At 32.4% G+C, this 11,765-nt stretch overlaps 2 protein-coding genes across 2 annotated transcripts; both read left to right on the top strand.

Moving 5' to 3' along the window:
• Nucleotides 1–2,907, top strand: LOC108470920 (peroxisomal adenine nucleotide carrier 1). Its single transcript, XM_017772447.2, has 5 exons — nt 1–335; nt 852–1,083; nt 1,663–1,809; nt 1,941–2,098; nt 2,189–2,907. The coding sequence occupies exons 1-5, from the start codon at nt 193–195 to the stop codon at nt 2,472–2,474; spliced, it is 966 nt and encodes a 321-aa protein (XP_017627936.1). The 5' UTR covers nt 1–192; the 3' UTR covers nt 2,475–2,907.
• Nucleotides 2,908–5,496: 2,589 nt separating this feature from the next.
• On the top strand, nt 5,497–8,081 carry LOC108470796 (uncharacterized). The gene is made up of 6 exons (XM_017772271.2): nt 5,497–5,712; nt 5,849–5,888; nt 6,118–6,198; nt 6,589–6,787; nt 7,146–7,413; nt 7,694–8,081. The coding sequence occupies exons 1-6, from the start codon at nt 5,656–5,658 to the stop codon at nt 7,898–7,900; spliced, it is 852 nt and encodes a 283-aa protein (XP_017627760.1). The 5' UTR covers nt 5,497–5,655; the 3' UTR covers nt 7,901–8,081.
• The last annotated feature ends 3,684 nt before the right edge of the window (nt 8,082–11,765 follow it).

The following is an 11,765-nucleotide window of genomic DNA, read 5'->3' as shown; positions in this document are numbered from 1 at the left end:
AAGAAACGACAGCGCATCTCCATCTCGCTAGCGTGTTTTCTTTTTCAGCTACCTCCCTTTCCTTCTTCCTATTTATATATTAAAAACCAGATCAAAACAACTTTCATAGAATTCAACTTCTAATTTAGAAAGCCTAATCAAAATATAGAGAAAAAAAAAGAGAGTAAATAAATAAAGAAGAAAATCTTTTAGATGGCTGTTGATTTAGAGTCCTTATCGGAGGCTACTTCAGGTGCTTTAGGGTCATTGTTAAGCACCACGATTTTGTACCCTCTTGACACTTGCAAAACCAAGTATCAAGTCGAGGTTCAAGACCATGGTCAACAAAAATACAGGTAACCCAGTTCTTGTTTTCGAGTTTCTTTTTAAAATTTTTTGATGTTTCTAAATTCTGGGTTTGTTTTGTTGTGATCATGATGATCCGGGTAATTCTGAAATTTGATTTTTTTTTAATGTGTCAATTTGTGTTGAAATGACTCTCTTTGTTAATATGGCTTCAGGGTTTTTTTATTAGCTGTGTTGATTGTTAGGTGGTTTAAAAAATAAAATAACTTTTTTTTTTCCTGGGGTTGCGTCTTTGAATGAGTTTACAACAGTTTTTACCTTATAGATTTAGTCATGTTAATTGAATTGGATCATATGAATTGTAATTGAGCAACAGTTTTTACCTTATAGATTTAGTTCCCTTCACTTCACTGTTCATGTTATGTGTTTTACCTTTTGATAATATGCTTGAAAAATGAAGATGCTTATTCTATTTTGATCGTACTACAAGGCCTTTTGGCAATGCAGGAAGTTCTAGGATTTTAACTTGTCAGTTTTCTGATCTTAATTTCTCTTATCTTATGTAGGAACCTGTCAGATGTATTATGGGAAGCGATATCTAACCGCCAAGTTCTTTCCTTATACCAGGGATTAGGCACAAAAAACCTACAGTCATTTATTGCACAATTTGTTTATTTTTATGGATATAGCTACTTCAAAAGACTGTATCTAGAAAAGAGTGGTTTCAAGTCGATTGGGACAAAAGCAAACTTGATTCTTGCTGCGGCAGCAGGGGCTTGTACTGCTATTGTCACTCAGGTAAGACGAGTCACTTATGTTTTCGTTTTGTTCCAATCCTTATTGCATAGTGTATGGATATTGAACTGTAGGATACTTTGGAAAATATGGAACACTCGATCTTCCATGTTCATTTGGAAACTACAATCATTTATGACTTCCACTTTTGCTTGGAAGCATTTCATGTTGCTACAAAGACAGATTAAACATGACAAAAACGTGCTACATTGAAATTTCTGTAAAAAAATATCGAAGAGGAATAGAAAATGAAACTTTAATGCCATTGAAATTTAGAATGCAACGTCTTCGGTTTATCTTTTATCATTGGACACTCCTGTCTAATACTTTGATTACGAATGACCTTTCGATTGACTACTCCTTTGTTTTACATCATGGGGATAGTTGACCGGTAATAAGAAATTTTAGAGTACTGTTAACATTATTGATTTGTGAACTGAAGTGGAAAAGATACTGATGTTGTTGCCATTAAAGTTTCAACTTTCAACCATCTTTCTTTATCATGTACAATTTTGCTGTCCGAAGAGCATATGTATTTTAATGCTGGTGGTTTATGTAAAATACTTGGTTTATCACTTGTAGCCTCTGGATACAGCCTCCTCAAGAATGCAGACAAGTGCATATGGAAAATCAAAAGGGCTCTGGAAGACCCTCACAGAGGGCACTTTGAGTGATGCATTCGATGGCCTTGGCATATCTCTTTTACTGACCTCCAACCCTGCAATTCAGGTGCTACACCCTGCTTTGAATTTAAAACAATAGACTGCTTGCCTATAAAGTTATTCTCAATTCTTACTCTTGAATATTGATTGTTAAGTCCCCGTCCCCATAACTAAGGCTAGATTAATGGTAAACTGCAGTTTACAGTATTTGATCAGCTGAAACAACGACTACTTAAGCAAAAACTGAAGGAAGCAGACCATGATTCTTCTCCAGTAGTTCTATCTGCCTTTACAGCTTTCCTGGTAGGCGCAATATCGAAGAGTGTTGCAACTATCTTGACTTATCCAGCAATCAGGTGCATACCTGCTCGCCCAAATCTTGACACTATAAAAGCATGCTTTAGAGTGCGCTATATGGAAGTAATGTGTTTATCTACTCAATGCAGGTGCAAGGTAATGATCCAAGCCTCAGATCCAGACGAAGATGATGATAAAACTAAGAGAGCTCAACGAAAACCACGGAAAACAGTGTCAAGTGTTTTCTGTAACATCTGGAAAAAGGAAGGGATTCCCGGCTTTTTCAAAGGAATAGAGGCTCAAATCACAAAGACTGTATTAAGCTCCGCTTTGCTTCTGATGATCAAAGAAAAAATTTCAGCCACCGCTTGGGTTCTTATACTTGCTATCCAAAGGTATTTGCTGCTTACAAGGGGTAAGTTAAAAAAGGCATGATATGAACACTATCAGATATTACTTGGAGATCAAGTTAATAATCCGGCTTCATTAGAACACAAAGCATAGCTGCAGCAACATAGATGCTCTAGTAGGTAAACCAACCAGAGCTCTCTCTTTTTGCTTCATCCTCGAAATAATCCTGTATGCCAGAATACAATGCGAAGACACTCGCATAATATGTACTTATAGTACAATTGCATATCCTGTTCGAGTTATAGTATAGCATTATCTGTCATTCTTTTTTTCTGGTTAGAAGAGGGGAGCATTTTTGCTCAAAACTTGGAAATGGCTGTTGTTGGCCATATGTCATAGCTTATGATTCTTTTGTACTTGTTATCTGAATTAGTCTTACCATGACAGGCAAGGGCTTAAAAGTTTTTCAGAATTCTTTTGTGATTAAAAGTATTATAAATGCCATTTCTTTAATATATATATATTTGTAGAATATGGTGAAAGGTATATGAAAATGTGATTTTGACAATTAAGCTGTTCAGCGACAATCAGATGCAAGTTGAATAATTTATCAGTCATTTCCTCGTCTCCTTTGCTGAATATTTACATCATACATAGTTCCCGGTAATAGCCAACGGTTTGACACACTACAGTCACACGCCCATGGTTTTAATTACATTATGGTAGTACATGGTGTTGTTTGTGTTATCCTTTAACCAAAAAAAAAAAAAAAACTCAAAAAAGCGTGTTAAAAAACCTTTAAAACTTTTTAAAAAATAATAATTAAGTTTTTTTTTTCATTCAATTGGATCAAAAAAACTCTTAAACTTTAAAAAAAAAACAACTAAGTCATTGCTTTTATTTTGCATTCAATTGGGTATTTGAATTGTCAAAACGCATAAAAATACCCTCAAACTTAAAAAAAATAATTAAGTCCTTTTTTTTTTTTCACTCAATTAGGTATTTTAACAATTGACCGTTAAAATTAATTGTCCTTAAATTTTTCAGTTAAAGTCACCCTGTGTCACAACTAAAATGTGACATGCGACAAAAATATTATAAAAATCATAAAAAAATTATAAAATGCATCGTTAAAGTTAACGACTGCCAATTTTTTTTCAGTTAAAGCTATCATGTGTTACAACACAGTGTAACATATGGTGAAAAATTATAAAAAAATAAAAATCAATAAAATTATAAGATACTTCTTTTAGTACGATAATTTTAAATTTTTACAAATTTTATATTTATTTATAGTTTTAAAATTTTCTTACGACTTTATAAAATTTTATAATTGTTTTCCATATTTTTATATATTTTCTATATTTTATGTTTTTATAAAAATTTACACTTTTTATATTTTTACAATTTTTATCTATTTTTATAATTTTTATTAATTTTTATTTTTATAATTTTTTGCCACATGTCACGCGGTGGTTGTGACACGTGGTGGCTTTAATTAAAAAATTAGGCGGTTAACTTTAACGATTAACAATTGTTAAAGCACCCCATTGAGTGAAAAAAAAAAGTAAGGGTTTATTTTGTTTGAAAAAGTTTAAGGGTTTTTTTATGCATTTTGGTAGTTCAAGTACCTAATTGAGTATAAAAAAAAGGTAGGACTTAATTGCTTTTTTATTTTTGAAAAAGTTTAAGAGCATTTTTTATGCATTTTAAAAGTTTAAATACTTAATTTAATACAAATAAAAATAGGGACTTAATTTTTTTAAATTAAAGATTTTTATACTCCTAAAAAAACTATAAACTATTGATTTTTAAAATTGTACTATAAAAGATGAAAGATTTTGCATCACATAGTATCAACATATTTTTGAAATAATTAATAAATTAATGTTATACCAACCCAATTGAATAAGAAAACAAGCTTTAGATCCAACCATACTTGTTGGTAAAGGTGAAATCAGAAAATTTTGTTGGGGTCAAAATAAGAATATAAATAGTTGGGGGTCAAATTTTAGAAAAAATTTATTTTAAAAAGAATTAAATTGTATTACTAAACAATGAGAAGGTCCAAATTTACGATATACACATTTTACTTAAAAGGGAGTCAGGCCATTGCATCTTCTGAATTCGTCTTTCCTTGCTGGCGAAATATAAGTTATACATAGCTGTCAAAAATACTAGCAATAAATTATAAAACATCCTCCACATCAACTTCACCCAATCACATGCGAAGAATGGCTTCATCTTTTATGCACTTTGATGCAACCAACACCCCCATAAATGCTCTTTTATGTCCACATCTCAATATGGGCTCATCCTCAATACAATTTTAAGCCTCTTTTTTTAGGTTTAGCTCGGTTTAAAAATAAAGCTTAAAATTTTATAGTTGAATAAATTATTTTATATAAAAATAAATTTAAAAACATAATATATTAAATAAATTAAAAATATTAAAATATATGATTCTCAACCAATTGAAAATAAATTAAAAATTACTTATACTTAAATAACACTAAGATATATACAACTTAGTAAGCAAATATTTTAAAATAATAACAAAATTAACAATAAAACAAGAGTTATATAATATACAGATAATAACAATAAAATAATAATAATATAATAGCGGAAATATACCAAAACAGCAACAAAAAAGCAATATATTTTTTTTCAACTTCGGGCTAAGTCAGGCTCAGACAAAAAACTTATTCGAAATGGGTCACTTTTCTACCCAAGCCAAAATTTCAAACCTATATTTTTATCTAAATCTTTTCACTTATCGAACAAGCCTTCATGGATTAACCCATAATCAGGTTTAGTCTATCTTCAGCAATACCCTTACTTTGCTCGACTATTACTCTATTGAAAGACCCCTTCAATAGTTATCACCTTTCGTAACTTAAGCAATAGAAAGCATTGGAGTCTCTCAAAAATACAAGCTTTGGCAGCTTCCATAATTTCCTTCGAGGAAGACGTTAATAAAATATTATGAGAAAATTTGACGAGATACGTTGATTTAAATGTAAAATGGATAGAGCCAAGCCCAATGTAGTCCAATAACTGAAATCCCTGTTTTTTATTTGGGCCGATATTCTCGGATCCTGTCTTAATCCAAAATTTTCGCTCAATTTGACACAAAACAAACGGGAAAAATTATTTACAAAAAATAAAAATAAAAACCTCTCGACTTCAACAAGAGAGAGAAGATCTGTAGAACGAAGAGAACAGAAAGGAAAAAAGAAAGTGAAAGGAAAAAGACGAAAAGATGATGTCCGGAGGTTATACCAGCATTGATAACCAGAAAGTTTCTGGATCCGTACCCGTAGGTTTTGTTTTACGAATTGTTTTTTTTTTAAATTATTATCAATTTAGGAATTTAATTTTGTTTTTCTTTTTTTGGGGGGGATAAAATTGATTAGATCTCTTTCTCTAATTGTTTTTAATCCTTAATTTCACAGGCCGTTTCGGATTCCGGCCGTGTCCCGGTCCAATTCGCAGGTCCTCGTTTTATTGTAATTGTCAAATTATGGATCTGAATTGAAATTATTGTATTTTTATAATTGTTTGATTGCTAGAAATGTAGGAAATGAAAGGATGATCGGAATTTGATCAATGAGTTGAATTTGTGATTTAATGGATAATGGAGTGTTAAGAGTGTTGTTCTAGCTTTAAGGTATCTAATTTGTTTGTATTATATATTTATTTTTAAATTAATTAATTATTGTAGATTCGGGCCTTCAAACATTTCCTCCATCGGGTGTGCAGGGGAAGATCTCTGGTGGAACTCTACCTCCATCTGATGCCGACGGTATTTCTCATTTTCTTTTTTAATTTGATTTTTGTATTAGGTTAATCTCAGTCATGACAGTGCTTGTGCTTTGATTTGTTCATCATCGTGCATTATGTAAAGGGTTCATGATGCTGGTCGCATTGCATGTACTAATTGCATTAGCTTTATCATCATGCCGACGAATTAGTAATTTAAGGATTTGGTTTGATCAAGTTCTTAGTATGAAAAATGATCCATAACATCAATGATACATTTGAAATATCAAACAGTTTAATGAAAGTAAATTTCAAATAGACTTAAATATCATTTCCGATATGTGTAGTTCAGATGACGACTCTAATTAGCTTGTCACATGAACAAAATTTGTTGTTATGTTGGTTGAAAAATGATGTCATTTTGTTGAGGCAGATTCATTTTCAAGACCTGCTGGTGGCTCTTCTAGTGGCTCTGATGAACCACAAGCAAGTGGATGGCTTCATAAATTCACAGTTGCTGCATACAAGCCATATTTTGATGTTGATACTACAGATGTTTTGGATAGACTTAAGGAGTCACTCTATCCATTTAGGGGAACATTTACAGAGAAAACAGCTACCAACCCAGATTTGTGAGTTTTCTCCCCGTGGCTCGTTTGTATTTAAAGATAGTGAGCTAAGCATTGAATAATTATCAAGTCTGGATGTATGAGAAGTTATAAAGTTTGTTTGCTATTTCACTTGATTAGAAACATTTATTTAGGAATGGGTGCCTAAAACACTAAATAAAAAGGAAAAAGAGTTTATCATTGCCGAACTTTAGTTTCTTGGATATTATCAGACATGCAATTCAAGTATGCCTTTCTGAAAATATTTTTCTCTCAGTAACTCTCATCTAATAACTTTCATCTTCTGGAAATATTTCACTTTGTCTTTTCTTCACCCTTCTTTGCCACTCATGCGTGATTGAAAATGCTCAATGTTGTTCAGATATGGACCATTCTGGATTTGCACCACTCTTATATTTGTAGCAGCGTCTATTGGGACATTTGTGACCTATGTAGCACACAAGCTCCGGGATAAAGAATGGAATTATGACATAAATCTGGTTACATGGTCTGCTGGTGTGTTCTATGGCTATGTCACTGTCGTTCCTCTTGTCTTGTATGTTATTCTCAAGTACTTCTCGGCACCATCAGGCCTTGTCCAACTGTTTTGTCTATATGGATACTCATTATTTATCTTTATTCCAGCACTGGTAAGTTCTTTGGTTTTCGAATATTGCTCTCAGAATGAACTGAGTAAACTGTCTGAAGGAAATAAGAACCTCATGCTTGAAACGTTCATGTGGAAAATATTCATTGTAAAGCTAACATCTCGACTTTCAGAGATTTTGCTCGAGTGAGGCATATTATCTGGACGTTCTTGTCCTTAACAACATAACATTTAATATGACATATATGTGTGATATAACAGTCCTTCGTCAATGTTCTATAACTTCATTTGTAGCTAAAAATTTTATTTGTCCTTGGTTGCAGTGTCTATCTGTTGTCCCCTTGGAAATTTTCAGATGGATAATTGCAGCTGTAGCTGGGTTCATGTCAGCAACTTTTGTGGCACTTAATCTCAAAGCTCACATTACTTCAGCTGGAGAAAGATGGGTCTTAATCGTTGCTGGCATCTTTCTATTGCAGCTGGGTCTTGCTGTTGTGCTCAAACTCTATTTGTTCACCGTTTCGGTATAAGAGTAAACCGTTCTTCCATAAAGCTAAATCGGTTTAGTTGTAGATCACAAAGAAAGTGAATTTTTGTCCTTCGGCCGTTTAATTGGCGAAAATATTATTCATGACAAGTAAAAACATCATCTATTCATTCATTTTTAATGCCTGTGGGAAATATGAATTGCAATTGACTATTCCAATGTAATTGCGGCTTTTCTTCACCATTGTCTCTTCAAACTTGATTTACATTTGTTCCTTACAAAAAATATATGTTGTAACAAACACGAAAACTAGGAAATACCGGTTAGATCGGTTAAACTTCTGGTTACCAGTCGATCTAGAGGTCAACTTAATGTTTTAGACAACTAGAGGTAAATTCCCTGCAAAGGTGATTGAAGATATAGACAGATGAGTAAAGGCAGGGAACATGAACAAAAATTTGACCATTTATGGTGAATGATAACAATAATAATGTCTCAATGCTCTATTGTTGCAGCTTTCATTCCAATAATTCAACACTGATTGAAAAACAATTTTTGGGGACAAACTTAATTGAGAAACACAAGCAATGGTCAACTTCACATCATTTCATGCTTTGGATCCTACGTGAAAAAAAAAGGATTTAGAAGAGTCCATAACCATCATGTTTTTCAATGAAAATTTGTTTCCATGTCCTCCCTTTGAGTCAAAACATGTGGGCTTCTTCTCTCTTATTTGGGGGCCTTAACAGAGTTTCTAATAATGTTATAATTAGCAAGTTAGGGATATGCTTAGACTTTTGATTCACAAATCATAATCATGTAAAAGAAAAAAAAAAGAATAATTGAAAAAGGGGGAGGGGGGGTTAAAAGTAAAAGACAAATCTTAAACACAAGATTATAGAAATCATTATTTACACTATGGGCAATAGCTGCCATGAGGAAGTCCATGAGAAGATACAAAATCCTATTAAAATATTATTAGTTTGAAACCTAAACCCTATAAGCTAAAACAGCAGAAAAGATGAAGATGCCTTTTTATAAGAAAAATGTATTGTTTTCTTCAAAAGGCAAATAAACCCATTTTTTATAACATAAAGAAATGGCAAAATGAGTGGTGGTAGCCCTTGAAAACTGCATTAATGTAGAACATTAGCAATAGGAAGAAAAGGGTAAGTAAGGGTCAAATGTAAGATCCTGAAAATGAGGTCCCTTTGTGAGATTACTTTTTTTCTTCTTTTTTGTGTTGGGTGTGGTTTTAAATTTTATTATTTTTATCTGTTGGAATTTGAGTGACATTACCTTGACTTAGCATGGCTGGAATGGTCTTAGATTTGGACTAGAATGAACCACCATTCATCCACTCTCAAGAGTTCCAAAATACCCTTTTAATTTCAATTAATCACGTACTAAACCATGTACTCGTGTTAAACACATATCAGTATTCTACGCTTATCTTGAATTCGAGTAACAAAAGATTTTGCTAATCGTATTAGCAATTGGAAGAGTGTAATTGGGTAGAAATTATCGAAACTTTTATATTATGAGTCAAATTATATTTTGTCTATTTTATTTAAAAATAAATAAATTAGTCTTTACACATTAGATTAAAAAGAAAATTAGTCCTGCTCTTAAGAAGTTCATCTATTTTATTGTTAAAATTGATCTCTACACATTAACATGAGGTACATATGGCATGTCACATGTTACTATTTGATTATTTTATTAGTCAAATCAATTTTTAACCGTACAAAAAAATAAAATTTTAACGAAAATAATTAATTGACTCTTTAATCTAATATATAATAACTAATTTATTTATTTTTAATAAAATAACAAAATACAATCTTCCCAAGATAAAACTTCTTGTACACTATTATCACATATGGGACAACTTTGGTAATCAAAATTATTAGAAAAGTGCAAGCTGTTACAGTGGGCTCCTCCTATAGAAAGTGCCCAAGCAAAAAAGTCTGTAGATCCCCCTCAATTGTCAAATGCAAGGGAATTTGACCATAAAATTTTTAGTTTTACCATTTGAATATTTGGCTTTTGCATATCCCTATATAACATTTCTACCAACTTAAAAAACTTTCTAGTTCAAACTTTCTTTTCTTTCTGATCTTTTGTTCTCCCACTTTAAGCTTGTAGTGTAAGAGAGACAATGGTGTCAAAGGGTTTAATAGGGTATGTTTTGTTGATAATGCTGAGTATTTCAGCTCTAAAAAATGGAGTGATGGGAGCAAGGTTACTAGCAGAGAAGGTTGAAGATGAAGAGAAGACTGAGAGAAGTTGGAAGGATCAGAATCTGGATAATGGGAGTGATGGGTTTTTTGCAACAATTAACAGAGAAGTCCCTTCTTGTCCTGATCCACTACACAACAAGTAGCAAATGCAATACATATATACCTTTCACAAGCTGTATATACATAGTTCCTATTGTTTTTTTTTTTTTTTGTTTCCCCTTATATATTCAAAGTTCTTTATATAGGAACTCTAAGGATGATTCTTGGTTTGTAGGAGACTTGTATGCAAAAAAAAGGAATATGAATTTATATCATATATTGGATACAAAATGTAGCCTCTTGTTTCTCTTTTTTTTTGGTTGATCAAAATTTTGATGTGGTTGTTAATGGTTTACAAATCAAGACAGAGATCAATAATTCATTCTTTCATACTTTTATATGATCTTTTGGTTCAGTATTTCAGCAAAGATATCTCTTTTGATGGTTAAGAAATTTGGGGAAGTTCAATCTGCAACACATGATAGAAAAGATGAGGGATTGTTGTTGAACTTAAAAGAATGATTGATATATATCCATAATATAAAAAAGACTTGGATGGGAAAACATTTATCTTAAAAGAGACACTTCATCCATGCATATGTGTTTCCAATTTCATATTCTTAAAAATATCCATGTTGATATTTGTGTCTAACATATGTTCAATTATGGGTATAAGGATACAGTCCTCTACATATATAGATGAACTTTGATAAACTTAATACCCTAATATCGGAGATACTGTACAGGAGAAGAGGAGGTTAGAAGCTTGGGCGATGGTTCACACGGTGACAATAGGAAGCATGCCTCCATTTAGGTTAGGATTTGTAACACCTTTAACCCGAATCTGTCGCTAAAATAGGGTTACCTTACATTTTTTGGTATTAATTTTGTCCTAGCGATGGATTTAGGTTAGGATTGTTACAGAGTTCAAATCCTACCAATGACAAATAGTTACCATTTCTTTGGTAGGTGACCATGTGCCATGCACAGTCCAACTTGGCGAGGCACTTTCGTTTGGTGAACTCCCGTCCAATGTGGCTTCTTTAGACACTTGAGCTCTTTGTAGAGTCTAGAGACAAAACCTTGGCTCAACCTGGGGACAATGTCGACCCATCGAGAGATCTTTTAACTTCAGACGGATGACAATTCGAAGACTTCTCTGAAAAAAGTTGGCTTTCCCTCAACAAATACCTAATCTGATACTCATTGTCGAGACTAAGTAAAATAGAAGGAAAGCAAAGTAGAAAACCAGTGATAGAATATGGCGGAAGCATAAACCCCAACAACCTTGCTTGAGTAAGGACTTGAAAGCTGAAGCTAACAAGATAAGCATGCACAAATGTGAATAAGATCAGCAATGCATCAGGATATCATCATTCTTTGACTACCGAATTCATCTCTTGATTACCATTAATATAAAATTGATTAATGTGTTAACTCTTTGAAATTTCAATGTTTTGGATTCTTGTTTTGTTCCCAAGGGCTAGCATGCATTTTCTAACTAGATTAGGTCAATAGGTTTGAATTTACCCCAACACTTAGGGCCCTCACCGCCCATTTTATACGCCTACAAGGGAAAAAAAAATACTTCAAATCATGTTTACATTTTAAGAACTTGTAAAGTAA

Source organism: Gossypium arboreum, chromosome 11 (genome assembly GCF_025698485.1).
Source record: "Gossypium arboreum isolate Shixiya-1 chromosome 11, ASM2569848v2, whole genome shotgun sequence".
NCBI classification, from domain to species: domain Eukaryota; kingdom Viridiplantae; phylum Streptophyta; class Magnoliopsida; order Malvales; family Malvaceae; genus Gossypium; species Gossypium arboreum.
The sequence above is the reverse complement of the archived record's forward strand: the minus strand, read 5'-3'. Positions and strand labels throughout refer to the sequence as shown.